Consider the following 16,894-nt stretch of genomic DNA (forward strand, 5'->3'; position numbering starts at 1 on the left):
CCTGCTTTAGATACTGTCTCCCTCCCTCTCTGCCCTTCCCCCACTCATGTTCTATCTTTCTCTGTCTCTCAAACATGAATAAATGTTAAAAAAAATAAATAAAAGTTCCAGATGGCCAACAGACACATGAAAAGATGCTCAACATCACTCCTCATCAGGGAAAAACAAATCAAAACCACACTGAGATACCACCTCGCACAGGTCAAAGTGACTAAAGTGAACAAATCAGGAGACTATAGATGCTGGCGAGGATGTGGAGAAACGGGAACCCTCTTGCACTGTTGGTGGGAATGCAAAGTGGTGCAGCTGCTCTGGAAAACAGTATGGAAGTTCCTCAAAAAATTAAAAATAGAACTACCCTATGACCCAGCAATAGCACTGCTAGGAATCTACCCAAAGGATACAGGAATGCTGATGCATAGAGGCACATGTACCCCAATGTTTAAAGCAGCACTTTCAACAATAGCCAAATTATGGAAAGAGCCTAAATGTCCATCACCTGACGAGTGGATAAAGGAGATGTGGTTTATATATATAAGGGAATACTACTTGGCAATGAAAAGAATGAATTCTGGCTATTTCCAGCAACGTGGATGGAACTGGAAGGTATTATGCTAAGTGAAATAAGCCAGGCAGAGAAAGGCAGATATCATATGTTTTCACTCTTGAGAAACTTAACAGAAAGTGGTCTAGTTTCATTCTTCTGCATGTTGCTGTCCAGTTCTCCCAGCACCATTTGTTAAAGAGACTGTCTTTTTTCCATTGGATATTCTTTCCTGCTTTGTCAAAGATTAGTTGGCCATACTTTTGTGGGTCTAGTTCTGGGGTTTCTATTCTATTCCATTGGTCTATGTGTCTGTTTTTGTGCCAATACCATGCTGTCTTGATGATGACAGCTTTGTAGTAGAGGCTAAAGTCTGGGATTGTGATGCCTCCTGCTTTGGTCTTCTTCTTCAAAATTACTTTGGCTATTCGGGGCCTTTTGTGGTTCCATACGAATTTTAGGATTGATTGTTCTAGCTTCGAGAAGAATGCTGGTGCAATTTTGATTGGGATTGCATTGAATGTGTAGATAGCTTTGGGTACTATTGCCATTTTAACAATATTTATTCTTCCAACCCATGAGCAGGGAATGTCTTTCCATTTCTTTATATTTTCTTCAATTTCCTTCATAAGCTTTCTATAGTTTTCAGCATACAGATCTTGTACATCTTTGGTTAGGTTTATTCCTAGGTATTTTATGCTTCTTGGTGCAATTGTGAATGGGATCAGTTTCTTTATTTGTCTTTCTGTTGCTTCATTATTAGTGTATAAGAATGCAACTGATTTCTGTACCTTGATTTTGTATCCTGCAACTTTGCTGAATTCATGTATCAGTTCTAGCAGACTTTTGAAACTAGACCACTTTTTTACACCATTCACAAAAACAAACTCAAAATGGATAAAGGACCTGAATGTGAGACAGGAAACCATCGAAACCCTAGAAGAGAAAGCAGGAAAAAGCCTCTCTGACCTCAGTCGCAGCAATTTCTTACTTGACACATCCCCAAGGGCAAGGGAATTAAAAGCAAAAATGAACTATTGGGACCTCATGAAGATAAAAAGCTTCTGCACAGCAAAGGAAACAACCAACAAAACTAAAAGGCAACCGATGGAATGGGAAAAGATATTCGCAAATGACATATCGGACAAAGGGCTAGTATCCAAAATCTATAAAGAGCTCACCAAACTCTACACCCGAAAAACAAATAATCCAGTGAAAAAATGGGCAGAAAACATGAATAGACACTTCTCTAAAGAAGACATCCAGGGGCGCCTGGGTGGCTCAGTCGGTTAAGCGGCCGCCTTCGGCTCAGGTCATGATCTCGTGGTCCGTGAGTTCGAGCCCCGCGTCAGGGCTGTCTGTGCTGACAGCTCAGAGCCTGGAGCCTGTTTCAGATTCTGTGTCTCCCTCTCTCTGACCCTACCCTGTTCATGCTCTGTCTCTCTCTGTCTTCAAAAATAAATAAACGTTAAAAAAAAAAAAAAAGATATCCAGATGGTCAACAGGCACACGAAAAGATGCTCAACGTCGCTTCTCATCAGGGAAATACAAATCAAAACCACACTCAGATACTACCTCATGCCAGTCAGAGTGGCTAAAATGAACAAATCAGGAGACTATAGATGCTGGCGAGGATGTGGAGAAACGGGAACCCTCTTGCACTGTTGGTGGGAATGCAAACTGGTGCAGCCGCTCTAGAAAACAGTGTGGAAGTTCCTCAAAAAATTAAAAATACACCTACCCTATGACCCAGCAATAGCATTGCTAGGAATTTACCCAAGGGATACAGGAGTGCTGATGCTAGGGGCACTTGTACCCCAATGTTTATAGCAGCACCTTCAACAATAGCCAAATTATGGAAAGATCCTAAATGGCCATCAACTGATGAATGGATAAAGAAATTGTGGTTTATATACACAATGGAGTACTACGTGGCAATGAGAAAGAATGAAATATGGCCCTTTGTAGCAACGTGGATGGAACTGGAGAGTGTGATGCTAAGTGAAATAAGCCATACAGAGAAAGACAGATACCATATGGTTTCACTCTTACGTGGATCCTGAGAAACTTAACAGAAACCCATGGGAGAGGGGAAGGAAAAAAAAAAAAAAGAGGTTAGAGTGGGAGAGAGCCAAAGCATAAGAGACTGTTAAAAACTGAGAACAAACTGAGGGTTGATGGGGGGTGGGAGGGAGGGGAGGGTGGGTGATGGGTATTGAGGAGGGCACCTGTTGGGATGAGCACTGGGTGTTGTATGGAAACCAATTTGACAATAAATTTCATATTAAAAAAAAAAACTTAACAGGAGACTATGGGGGAGGGGAAGGGGAAAAAAAAAGTTACAGAGAGGGAGGGAGGCAAACCATAAGAGACACTGGATACGGAGAATAAACTGGGAGTTGATGGGAGATGGGGGAGAGGGGAAAGTGAGTGATGGGCATTGAGGAGGGCACCTGTTGGGATGAGCACTGGGTGTTGTATGGAAACCAATTTGACAATAAGTTATGTTTAAATAAATGAACAGGAAAAAGGAGAACAGAACTTCATATATAACATATTTAAGTAAGTTATGCCTCTGTCTTAGCTTTTGCAATAGAATCTGTATTCTGTTATCTTCTATTGCTTTAGCATATCAGTTTTTCTAAATGATATTCAAAAGAATATACTAGGTTAATTTTCAGGATTCTTTTTTTTTAATGTTTATTTATTTTAGAGATGGAGAGAGAGACAGAGCACAAGTGGGGGAGGAGCAGAGAGAGAGGGAGACACAGAATCTGAAACAGGCTCCAGGCTCTGAGCTGTCAGCACAGAGCCCGACACGGGGCTTGAACTCAGGAACAGGGAAATCAGGACCTGAGCTGAAGTCAGACGGTCAACCCACTGGGCCACCCAGGCGCCCTGGGATTCTTTTTTTTTTTTTTTTTTTTTTTTGTAAGTTTTATTTATTTTGAGAGAGACAGAGACAGCACAAGTGGGGGTGGGGCAGACAGAGAGGGTGAGAGAAAGAATCCCAAACAGGCTCCGCACTGTGAGCACAGAGACCAGCGTGGGGTAGGAACCCACAGGGTCATGGGAACATGACTTGAGCCAAAACCAAGAGTCAGATGCTGAACTGACTGAGCCACCCAGCCACCCCTGTTTTCAGGATTCTTTTAACATGGTTATAATTCCTACTTTGTGTACACAATATAGAATGTCCCACTGAAAAAAATTTTTATTTACATATGTTTTAAGTTTATTTATTTTGAAAGAGAGAGAGAGGGAGAGACAGAATCCGAAGCATTCTCCGTGCTGTCAACAGAGTCCAATGAGGGGCATGATCTCATAAACCATAAGATCATAACCTGAGCCGAAATCAAAAGTAGGATGCTCAAGGAACTAAGCCACCCAGGTGCCTCTATATATTTTAGAAACTGAAAATGTGAAGGTCTTGTGAAGCAAAGGACAAAGTCATGGGATAGAAGGTGGGGAGGCTTTGGGAGATATTAAGAAAATTTTCACTTATTTATAATGAAATTTTGAAGAATGATAATAAATTAAGATTTTGTAATACAGTGGTATATGGTATATTGGGGAAAGTACCAAATTAAGAATTTGAGAAATTTACTTCTTTCCATTTTTACTAGTAAATAGCTGAATGATGTCAGGAACTTCTCTTCAGTTTTCTTGTCTGTAAAATGAATATACAAGCATATGTGTAAGTGTTTGCACACGTGTGCACGGGTGCTTTCACGCTTCTATATAAAAGCTCTTTGTTACAGGAAGAGGTTAGGGGGAAACTAAATCTTGTCACCACAGAGATTAAGTGAATTAAGTGCCTCTGCTGTCAGATTATATAAATTTGAAAGTTACTTCAGAGCACTTTAGGCCTTGCCCTAACCCTGAAGAGGAGGAACTTCACCCAAAGAGGCCTGAGGCCTTGTTGGATTCAAGTGGATTCAATTCTTGTTCAGCAAGGATGGTGCAAGGCCAGCAGAACAGTGTAGTAAGTACTTGGGCAGTAATTCTGACCTTGCCTGGAGATTGTAAGGGAGAATATTCTTATGATCAGCTCTGGGACAGGAATGTGCTTCAGAAGCACATTTTAGAAGTGCTTAACTCCTACTAGAGCCCTCCAGAGATTGCCGAGACCTCAGAGTCTGACTGGCAGATGGTGCCTGGTTACATTTGAGTCAGAATTTTGTTAAGTGTCATTTTTGTGCCCAGTCAACTATTTCAGTACAGATGATTAGTCGTATTTTAATTAGACCTAATTCAAGGCAGATTTTTCATAGAACATCCTTCTACCTGTTTATGCTTGTCTTACCTTTTTGGGGGAGTCAATAGTTTTTACCTAATCTAGACCATGAGTTTTGAGTTTACTGTGCTGAGTACGCTTCTGGCTGTCTGAAGTAGCAGCTCTGGTGCTCCCAGATACAGCAAGTCCAGGCACTCCTAGTTGGGGAGCCCCTCCTGATGGAGCTTAGCACAGAGTGAGAATTCTGCTCGCGTCAGCTGCTGAGATATGTGAAGAGCCTCTGTTCTCAGGTCAGGGCCAGTGTGACCAGGTAAACCCAGGAAGCAAGTACGTGGTACACTGCTGTGCAGCAGTGTGCCTGGCTTCTGCCTTGGCCCACTTCCCTGATGGGAAAGCCCTCTGCTCCCAATCTCAGCCTGCTCATTTGGGTCCTTCACAACTTAACCCAACTCTTGACAGGCCCTTTTCACTGCAGTTTTTTTCTGCCCCTGCTACATATAGCTCCTGCCTAGATGCTCCCCAACCTTACACCATCCAGTATTGTACTTTCTAGAAACTCCTATTGCCATGCCCCACACCTCAGGGCATACTTTCTGGTACTGTTAAAACCGGCCTTGATAAATCCAGGTTAATCACATCCACATGAACTCTGTGATTTGAACTGCTAGCCGTCCCTGAGGGAGCCAGCCCACAGCCCACTTAAGTCCCCCTGGTCATTCTGGGTTTCTTGCCATTGCAGGCACCTGCTGTGGGGACCCCAGTGTTTGCCAACACCAAATAGAGAGGGTTCCAACTCCAGTCATGCCAGCATGCTCAGAAGTTCTCCATGGATATGAAAGGAGATTATTATAGAAAAAGGAGACTTACTGTTCTCTGCCTCCACAGAGAATAAATGCAGAGGAGACTATGAGTAATGTATGCACAACAAGTGCTTTTTAGTACCAGGACATAAAATTTTTTATTGGCAGGCAAAGTGAGATACAGATTGTTATATTAAGTAGTGCCCTCAGTTAAAATACAGCTATTTGCCTGCTGCAACAAAATGTAAAAAATTACAGAATTATTGCAGCAAAGGCTTGCACCAACAGTCTAAAATGCAGACACTAAAGCTGAGCACTGTTCTTTCAAAGATATACTTAGTTGGGAAAATATAAAGTTCAGGGGTGGACAGCCCAGGTCTTCATGGAGAGAGAGTGCACCCAATGGTAGATCTCTAAGGCTCTAGAGACAGAAGTCTCTCATTGGCTGTCACCCACACTGAGTCCATTACACCTGCTGACTCTGTCTGCAGTCCATTTCCTCCGAAGGACCATGAACTGACCAGCCATCCAGATGTGCCATGCATATTATGCCACCTGTTTTGAAGAAACATCTGGTGTTTTTATTACCTTGCTATTGCTGGGGGAATTTTCCATTCTCCTCCAAGGCCCTCCATTCTTTTGAGTGATGTTGTTTGTGTTGCTGCATAAGGGTTCAAATGTTCTGTCCAGCTTTCTTCCTTTTTGTGCAGTGTTGACTCATTTTCCCCAGACACTTGTTCATATGCTGCTTGCTGTCGTCTCTTGAGCTCTCTTGCCAAACGACAGTAAGGCATTTTTGAAGTGCCGGAAGTCTTTGGCTGGGGTTTTATCCAGCTGTCCTTGTTTGGTATGTTGGCAAAAGAGTCCCACTCTCCATTTGTGTAGAATTTGCCCATTATTTCTATTCCTGCCTCTCAAGTGGAGCCAGGTTAGCCAAATGATAGAAAATTAAATCCAGATGATTCGCGATAAGGAATATGTTTTATGAAAAAGACCATGGTCATAGAGAATGCTCAGAATGAGATTATGCAAATGTTTCTATTATCACACGTTCAAGTAGTACAGACGCTCTTGATTCTAATGCAAGGAAAAGCAATTCTGGTTAGCTTTTTATTTATTTAATTTATCTCTTTTAAATGAGCAAAGCTCACTTAAGCATAAAAGAAATTAGGTCTTCAAAAGAGCCTGCCTCGTAATCACCTATGTGTTTCATAGCCCAACAGAGATGATGAATAAATTTGCTTTGGTCTCATAGTTGATAATATACCCATGCACTGTTGTACAGAAATGGCTGTCATGCTCTTCCATTTCAGGAAACCTGTGATCTGGGTAAGATAAAACCTGAAGCCAGAAGATATTTGGAAAAGTCAGTTAAAATGGGAAAAAGGAATGGGCTCCATCTTCCAGAACAAGTACAAAATGTGAGTTTGTTTCTTTTTTTTAATTTTTAAAAATGTTTTATTTTAAGTAGACTCCATACCCATCGTGGGGCTTGGACTCATGACCCTGAGATCAAAAGAGGCATGCTCTACCAACTGAGCCACCCAGGCACCCTGTTTGTTTTTCTTATTGGAAAGAAAAAGAATAAATAAACAAAATACAACAACAGCAACAACAACAAAAAAAACAAGTAACACATTTGTAATATGGAAAATAACACATAATATTAAATCCGTTTACAGTGTATTTGGTAGTCAGTGTTTTTAAATTCTGCAACCCCAAAAAAAAAAGAAAAGAAAAAAAAAAAGTCTATAACTCCCGTAAACCTCATGGTGACTGACAAACAACTCATGATTTTTTTTAATCCTGTATATTTTACCTTTGTTTCACGTGTGCTGGGTTTATTTTCCCTACTGTATTTTACATTTTCTTAAAGCTGGTTCCAGATCTTAATAGTTGATTTGCATCGTCACTCCCTTGGTCATACAGAGATAGCACACTCTGGTAATAAAATTTTTATGATGGAGAGTTTTATTCTTTTTCTGTCAAGATTTTATTTAAATTCAAGTTAGTTACATGTAGTGTAGTATTAGTTTCAGGAATAGAATTCACTGATTCATCACTTCCAGATAACACCCAGTGCTCATCACAAGTGCACTCCTTAATGGCCCATCATCCATCTGGCCCCTCCCGCCACCCACTTCCCCTCAGCCACCCTCAGTTTGTGCTCTATAATTAAGTCTCTTATGGTTTGCCTCCCTTTCTGTTTTTATCTTATTTTTCCTTCCCTTCCCCTATGTTCATATGATGGAGAGTTTTAATACAAGCATTTTAGAATGAAATACCCTATGATTAATACATTTAACCCTTGAACAGCCTGAGGGTCAGGGTGGTGACCCCCTGCACAGTCAGAAATACACATATAACTTCTGACTCCCCAGAAATTTAACTACTAAAGTCTCCTATTGACCAGGAACTTTATCCATCATGTAGTCAATTAACTTGTATTTTGTATGTTTTCTGTATTATATACTGTATTCTTAAAGAAGGCCAGAAAAAAGAAGATGTTACTGAGAAAATTGTAAGCAAAAGAAAAAACACTGACAGGACTGAAATTTATTTACCGAAAAAACTCTGTATATATGTGGACCCAGATAGTTCAAATCCCTGTTGTTCAAGGGCCAACTGCATATACCTTTTAAAGCCAGAGAGATTAGCTACTGAAAAGTGCTTCTCAAATTGTCTCTTGTCTAATGCTGATCACACCTTCCAGTTTAGTAAACTCAGCTGTAGAATTAACTCGTTCTTCTTGGACAGGAAAAACAAACCCATGATTTGTTTCCAGGTCATTCTTCTATTCTCCTGTTCCAGTAGAACAGGAAATAACCAAGTGATGTTCAGCATAGTAGATACAACTGAAGGTACCACTGACATACAGGTACCTTTCTGTCTCCCAGATGCCCTTTGAACACCTTGTGTCTTTACCTCGTTATAGGAGCAATGTGACTGATCTCACTTATCTGACCTTTTGTCTTCCTGGTCACTCATCAAATCTATTTGGGGCATGAACAATGAATTAGTTAAAATGTGTTTACTTACAGCTCACAAAACCCTATTAACACAGTTTAAACAACAGGAGATTTATTTGCTTGTTTAACTGGGAAGTTCCACCATCCAGAAGGACATAGAGAAGTCTCCATCAAACCTCCCCTCATGTCTTAGTGGTGGCCCAGATTGGATCATATGCCAAATCCCAAATCCCCTTTTAGTGAGGATAATGCCAGGCCTGGCTTACCTGAACCAGTCCCATCCCAATTGATATCCTAACTGGCACAGAGTCACACCCCTGGAACTTCAGATAGGATCAGGTCCCACCCAATCTACATGGCTACTGTAGAATGAGGGAGAGGGGAAGGGAGTTTGGTGTGACAACCAGAGTGTCCAAAAACAATATTGCGCAGTATGTGTTAAGTCAGCCGACTCAAATTTAGCGTGCAACAGAATTACCTGGAAAGCTTTTAAAGCTCTGAGTACAGGGCTTCATGTCTGAGAGTTTGTGTTTTCATTGGTTTGGTGTGAATCTCGAGAATATGCATTTCTGGGGCACCTGGATGGCTCACTTGGTTGAGCATCCAACTTTTGATTTCAGCTCAGGTCATGATCTCATAGATGTGCGATCGAGCCCTGCTTCAGGCTCTACACTGGGCATGGAGCCCATTTAAGATTCTCTCTTCATCTTCCTCTGCCCCTCTCTCTCTCTCTTCTGTCTCTCAAGAAAAAAAAAAAAAAGAATATGCATTTCTAATAAATTCCCAGGTGATATTGAGGCTTCTGGTCAGGCCCATGCTTTGAGAACCATTATGGTTTATGTAAATTTCATTATCTAGCATTTTTAGAAGATGGGACAGGTTAATAAAAATGTCTCATGTTTTTTTCTTGTGGTTTCCTTTTTTTTTCTTCCTTTGATTTCCCACTTAATAGTTTTTATACATATGTTAGGTCCCATAAATCACCTCAGTTTACAAAGCTCTGTAACACTAAGATACAGCCTTTTTTCCAAAGCAACTATGGAATTAATTTGCACTTCTTATCTCTTGGTTTACTTCAGCACCAAATACTGATTTCTACATTAAAACTTTGAATTGGAAAAGATTAGAAATATGTTAATTATTAATAGACTACTAGATTGATCCATTCACCCAGCAACTATTTATTTTGTGTATATACCATGTGCCAGAGTGCACTTTGACTATCCCTCCTAAATTTATTTAGCTCTTACAAGTTTACAGCTAATTTCTACTGCATCACTGGAATTGCCTTTTTGTACATGTTGCATACAGATACTCATGGACATAGCAGAGAAGACTGCAAGGGAACTGTTGTATCAAGCATATCTTTATTTTTTTTTTTAACATTTATTTATTTATTTTGAGAGAGAGAGAGAACACAAGCAGGGGAGGGACAGAGGGAGAGGGAGAGAGAGGATCCTAAGCAGACTTTGCACTGTCAGCACAGAGTCTGATGTAGGGCTCGAACTCACAAACCTTGAGATTAAAACCTGAGCTGAAATCAAGAGTCAGATGCTCAACCGACTGACCACCCAAGCACTCCTCAAGTATGCCTTTAAAAAAAGTACTTCCTGATAGTTGGGTATAGAAGCCAGTCTTCATATAAAAGTGAAACTTACTTGACCAATGACAATAAAAATCAAAGTTTCATTTTATTGTTCATATTCTGTATTTGTATCCTCTGTTCAGGAAATCAAAGCAATGAAGAAAAGAATGAGTGAGCTATGTATTGACTTCAACAAAAATCTCAATGAGGATGATACCTTCCTTGTGTTTTCTAAGGCTGAACTTGGTAAAATCCTGTGGTTTTTTTTTTTTTCTGGATTAAATAATATAATTTAGGCAAATAATGTTACCTCATAATTTGTCAAATCAGAGTTGAAAGAATTTTTTAAAAAATGAACCAGTGCCTTCTACAGAGCCCATCATGCCTTCTACAGAAAAGACAACCAAACCATGCATAGATTTTATGCTAATAAGAGTGTATACTGTTTTAGAGACAGTCCAAAGGAGATTTCATAATATTTCTTGGTAAATTACACTGGTATTTAACAGCCTTCAGTGCCTTGACATTTTTTTGCCTTATAATGTCCCCTACATTGTCACTTAACCTAGTGTCTTCTTAATTTGTTCTGGATCTTTCTTGGCTTAATTTTGCCTGTTCTCCATCAAAACACCATCTGCACCAGTGCACTGAAGCCTATTCATGTTTTGAATTACCACCTCCTAAGGCACCTGTCTTCTAACTACCACCCCCAATCCAGTAACATCCAAATGATATTATAAGGATTGTCATTATTTTACTTGAACTTCAATTACTCTACAGAATTCCTAGAGATTCTTAAAGGCACCATGCCAATGCTAAATCAACCAATAATGAGTGGAAAAAATTGATGTATGAGAAAATGATTTTTTGCAGGTGCTCTTCCTGATGATTTCATTGACAGTTTAGAAAAGACAGATGATGACAAGTATAAAATTACTTTAAAATATCCACACTATTTTCCCGTCATGAAGAAATGTTGCATCCCTGAAACCAGAAGGAAGATGGAAATGGCTTTTAATACAAGGTGCAAAGAGGTACTCTAAATGTTTGTCTTTTGTCTGTATGGGAGATTTTAAGAAAGAGGTTTGCTTTGTTTACCAGTGTCAGAGTTAGCTCAGAGACCAGTACACTTATTTGTGTGAGTATTATGCCTCCTAATTCCTGAAAGCTTTTAGCTTTTCCCTTGCTCATTAGCAGCCTCAGTGTGGCCATATCCTATGCTATTCTAATAAAAATAGAATGGGTTAAATAAACTAAAAGTTGTATTCTTTCACTAAGTTGCTAGTTAAGGGCTCATGGAGCACCTGTCTTCAACAAGTGACTTCCAAGGCCATTCCAGCTGTCACCATTTCCCAGCTTCTTGGGAAGAAGGAAAATAAAGACAGCACTTTTAAGAAGACCTGGAGATGACATATCAACTCCATTCACATCCCATTGACTCAAGATTCCATCATGTAGCCATATCTAGCTGCAGGAGAACCTGGGAAGTGTAGACTTTAGTTGGCAGTCTTTGGCTCAGGTCAGGGAATTCTATTACCAAAAAAGGAAGAAATAGAAATGCATTCTCAGAGTCAACTAGCCAGCTCCACCACAGTCTGCCTCTCTAGCTCTGCAGATAACTCCTTTTTTCCCCCACATATAGAACCTATTCACCATATGTCAGATTCTAACCAGTTACTGCCTTGAGCTCAAACCCCTGGATGTCTGGAGTCCTCCCCACTTGTAGCTTCTCATTATCTAGCAGCCTGTGAAAGAGAGGGCAAGTTGTCTGGTCCATTCATCCCCACCATGCACACCCACTGATAGAATAGGAACAGAATAACCACACTAAAAGCTCCTATTTGGAAAAGGAAAGCATGCGAAGCATAGGCCCATACCAGTTTTCAAAAAGCTCTGGTGAAGTTCCTTGGATAGCTCATTAAAGTTATTTGGGGTTTTTTTCCAACAGGAGTTTGTTTTAGCAATTGTACTCCATGACGCCTGGTTTTACCTGCCAGAAATTCTTTCTTTCCTGTTACCTTCCATGACCATATCCTGGGCAGCTACTAATAAAGATGCCTGCTGATGCTGGTTTGACACCTGAGGATTGCTTTAGGGATCAAATAACCTCAAGCTTTTGTAGGCCAAGCTCATGATGCCTTTGGTAATACAATTCCCTCAAAAACTTAGTAGGTTTATTGTCTGTTTGCTTCTAGTCAGATCCATGTTAAAACGTTTACACCCAAATAATGTTTTGGTCAACATTTCTTAAACCTACCCGATCTTTTTATATTGGCTCCTATATCCTATCCATCCTGCTTTTTTTCAATTTAATGGAGTCTGTTTTGGGGCCTTCTGAAACAGTAGGCTTGAGGAGGAAGGCAACATTGTCAAATGCATCTCTACAATTCAGTAACTCTGAGTGAAAGTCTTTTCTCCCAATGTTAGGAGTACAGAGCAGTCAGCTTTTCCAGCTGTCTGAAGGCCCAGATTGTAGGCCATAGACAGAATCTCTGCTGGTAGAAGTCTTTTCCTTCCATCTTTGCAAACTGATCGCTTCTCACTTGAGAACTTGAGTTCATCTCTCTTATGTAGTCTTTCTAAAAGCCACAGATAACAACAAACATGCACCAACATTGTTAGTTTTCCCCCAACAGTTCCCCTAGAGCTAAGACTCTGTAGGTAATTGCCCTGCCTTCCAAGTAATGCTATGAAATAGCTTTAACAAATGTTACCATGGGGTATAAGGATTGTCACCCTCCCAGCTTGCACTGTCTTTGTCCTTACCTTCCATTCCCGTACATTTTTCATTTTTCTTAATAGCAGTACCCTATTCCTAATATCAGCCTCTGTGGGTATAAGGTTACAGGTTAAGCAGCTAACAAAAGCCAGCCAAAAGCATAGTGACTCAAATAAGATAAAAGTTATTTCTCTTGAGAAAGGATTAGTGGTTGGCAGAGGTTGGGGACACTGGAGAATTGCTGTTTAATGGCTACCAAGTTTCCGTTTGGAGTGTTGGAAAAGTTTTGGAAACAGATAGTAGTAGTGGTTGCACAATAGCATAAATGCAATTTGTGCTACTGAATTATACACTGAAAAATGTTTAAAATGGGAGTCCAGTGGGAGTGGGAGCAGAGAGCCCTGAGCAGCCCAGCCCCCACTGGCCAGTTCGCATCACACCCCAGGGAGATGCAGCTACCTCAGCCAGCCCAGTCACCATCACGGCCACCACAAGCAGGGAGAGGGGGACCCAGCCCTCACCCACCCTCTGCTCTGCAGACCCTAGGCCTCCTCACCTCCGTGGTCAGCAGAGACAGGTCATCACAACGAAGATTTTCGGAACTGTCAAGTGGTTCAGCTTGTAAGAAACAATTGTGGTTTCATCAACAGGAATGAGACCAAGGAAGATGCGTTTCTGCTCCAGACTGCCATAAAGAATAACCCGGTGTGGGCACACCTGAGTGGCTCAGTGGGTTAAGCATCTGACTCTTGATTTCAGCTCAGGTCATGATTTCATGGTTGTGGGATCGAGCCCCACATTGGGTTCCATGTTGAGCATGGAGCCTGCTTGAGATTCTCTGTCCCTCTCTCTTTGTCCCTCTGCCCCATTCATGTGTGCTTTCTCTCTCTCTCCCTCTCTCAAAATAAATAAATAAACATTTAAAAAAAAAAAGAATAACCCAGCGAGATACCTGCACATTGTAGGAGAGGGAGAGACTGGAGTTTGGTATTGGAGAAGGAAAGGGTATGGAGGCAGCAAATGTGACAGGCCCTCATGGAGCCCCAGCGCTAGGCAGTAAATGCACAGCTGATGGTAACTGTTACTGATTCTCTGTCATGGGGCTCCTCCCCACAGTTACCCACAGAAGTACCAGAATAGTGAGGTGGAGGCTGGGAGAGAAGGGCTGGAACGGTGCTCCCAAAGGCCAGACCCTACCACCCCACCCTACCTGCAGGCCATGGTTCCTACCTGCCAGGGGCAGCAACCAGTCTTCCAACCCTCCCCTGCATGGAGAAGTGCTGGAGGGCACTGGCAAGCAGAGTGAAGGAGAGCAAGGCAGACCACGACTCCACAGGGGTCCTCCTCACCAGAGACAGCCTAGAGAGGATGGCAGTGAAGACAGTAAGGAAAATCAAGATGAGACCCAGTGTCAGCAGCCACCTCAGGGTCACTGCCGATACAACTTCAGTGACCCATACAGACAACCAGAAAACCCTAAACCACAAGATGGCACGGAGACCAAAGCAGCCAAATCTACAGGCTGAGAAGTAGTCTGCTGGCTGAGTAAATGCTGGCTTACCTTCTCTACCATCATATGGTTTCATCCTTCCACAAGAAGTGAATATGAAATTCCAACAATAAGAAATGAACAAGGAGTACCTGGGTAGCTCAGTCGGTTATGCATTTGGCTCAGGTCATGATCTCAGTTCATGAGTTGAGTCCCACATTGGGCTCTGTGCTGACGGCTCCGAGCCTGCAGCCTGCTTCAGATTCTGTCTCTCTCTCCCTGCCCATGCCCTGCTTGTTCTCTGTCTCTCAAATGTAAAAATTAAAACATTAAAAAAAAAAAAAAAATGGACAAAAGATTGGAGCTGAAGACCTGAAGTGCTTGCCTTTTGTCCATTGAACAGATAACTAAAACTTCTAATTTGCATTATCTATTCAACATGGGGTTTTTATTATTTTTACCTAAAGACATCTCTTTTAGGTAATGACTAATATTTTTTTTTAATTTAAGCCTGATTTTTCTCAATATGTCTTTAAAGGTTTTTAAACTGTTTTCCTATCTGGTCAAGTTGAGATTTTTAAGAACCTCATTTTTTTTTTTTTAACATTTATTTATTTTTGAGACAGAGAGAGACAGAGCATGAACGGGGGAGGGGCAGAGAGAGAGGGAGACACAGAATCGGAAACAGGCTCCAGGCTCCAAGCTGTCAGCACAGAGCCTGACGCGGGGCTTGAACTCACGAATGGCAAGGTCATGACCCGAGCTGAAGTCAGATGCTTAACCGACTGAGCCACCCAGATGCCCCTTTCTTCTTCGTCTTTTTTTTTTATGTTTATTTTTGAGACAGACAGAGAGAAACAGAGTGCAAGTGGGGGAGGGGCAGAGAGAGACACACAGAATCTGAAGACGCTCCAGGCTCCAAGCTGTCAACATAGAGCCTGACGTGGGGCTTGAACTCACAAACTGTGAGATCATGACCTGAGCCAAAGTCAGATACTCAACTGACTAAGCCACCCAGGTGCCCCACATTTTCTTTTTCCATTCATCCACTGATGGACATTTGGGATGCTTTCACCACTTGGCTAATATTCATATAATGCTGTAGTGAACACAGGTGTACAAATATCTGTTTGAGTGCTTGCTTCAGCTCTTTGGGATGTATACCCCCAAGTGAAATTGCTGTATCATATGGTAATTATGTGTTTAATTTTTTGAGGAATTGCAATACTGTTTTCGATAGCAGCTATACTTTTTACATTCACATCAGTAATACACAGAGTTTCCAAATTCTTCACATCCTCATTAATACTATTTTTTTAAATAGCCATACTATATGTGAAGTTAAAGTGACAAATTTACATATATATATATATATATATATTTAACCACCAAAAAAACAGCTTAATATACATATACATTTGTTATAGTCTTGTCAATGAAATTAAATGTGGAATCACTGTGGTCCTTAAGAATACATTTTAATACATTTTAACTCTTTTTTTTTAATGTTTATTTATTTTTGAGAGAGAGACAGAGTGCGAGCATCTGAGGGGCAGAGAGAGAGGGAGACACAGAACCCAAAGCAGGCTCTAGGCTCTGAGTTGTCAGCACAGAGCCTGATTCAGGGCTCAAACTCACAAATCATGAGATCATGACCTGAGCCGAAGTCAGACACTTAACCTACATCCTACACCCTAATACATTTTAACTCTTAAGTTTACAGTACCTAAAATTTTATTAAGACCTCATAGGAGTCCCCTGAGGCTTAAAAAGTCAATTATTTCAGAAATAAAATTGGATCATGAATTTTTTTTTAAATATTTATTTTTGAGAGAGAGAGAGCACAAGCAGGGGAGGGGCAGAAAAAGAGAGGGAGATACAGAATCCAAAGCAGGCTCCAGGCTCTGAGCTGTCAGCACAAAGTCCGATGCAGGGCTCAAACCCATGAATTGTGAGATAATGACCTGAGCTGAAGTTGGACCTTTAACTGACTGAGCCATCGAGGCACCCCTGGATCATGAATTTTAAAAATGTCTGTAACACTGAAATGGAGTAATTTATTACAAGGTTGAGATGGTCTAAAAATATTTGACAGTTTACCAACCCCAAAACACATGTAATAACTTCCTTTTAGTTCTTTGGATCCAGTGAATTATTAATCTTTCTTTTTGTTGTTTATTACCAGGAAAACACCTTAATTCTGCAGCAGCTACTCCCACTGCGGGCCAAGGTAGCCAAACTCCTCGGCTACAGCACACATGCTGACTTTGTCCTTGAAATGAACACTGCAAAGAGTACAAGCCATGTAACAGCCTTTCTAGGTTGGGTCTCTTTTAAATCTGTTTTGTATTTCCATTTTTCTTTGTCTTTGAGTGTTGAACTGTATTTGGCTAACTGTGTATGTTCTTATTATGTATTTATCCTTTACTCTTTGTCACATATGTAAGATAAACGTGTGTTTGGTCCTGTAGGGGACATGGCAATTTGAAAGGGAGCCCCAGAGTATAAGGTGAAACCAACAGCATGAGGAATGCTGTAAGGAGAAAGAAGG

At 41.0% G+C, this 16,894-nt stretch overlaps 1 protein-coding gene across 1 annotated transcript in view; it reads left to right on the forward strand.

Moving 5' to 3' along the window:
* The window catches only part of NLN (neurolysin), a 102,464-nt gene that overhangs the window by 55,413 nt on the left and 30,157 nt on the right, over window positions 1-16,894 (forward strand). Inside the window, exons 4-7 of the mRNA XM_043591304.1 lie at window positions 6,895-7,002; window positions 10,279-10,381; window positions 11,009-11,169; window positions 16,529-16,664. Coding sequence (XP_043447239.1) covers window positions 6,895-7,002; window positions 10,279-10,381; window positions 11,009-11,169; window positions 16,529-16,664 — 508 coding nt within the window. The remainder of the gene's footprint in view (window positions 1-6,894; window positions 7,003-10,278; window positions 10,382-11,008; window positions 11,170-16,528; window positions 16,665-16,894) is intronic.

The sequence above is a fragment of the Prionailurus bengalensis genome, chromosome A1, assembly GCF_016509475.1.
Source record: "Prionailurus bengalensis isolate Pbe53 chromosome A1, Fcat_Pben_1.1_paternal_pri, whole genome shotgun sequence".
NCBI classification, from domain to species: domain Eukaryota; kingdom Metazoa; phylum Chordata; class Mammalia; order Carnivora; family Felidae; genus Prionailurus; species Prionailurus bengalensis.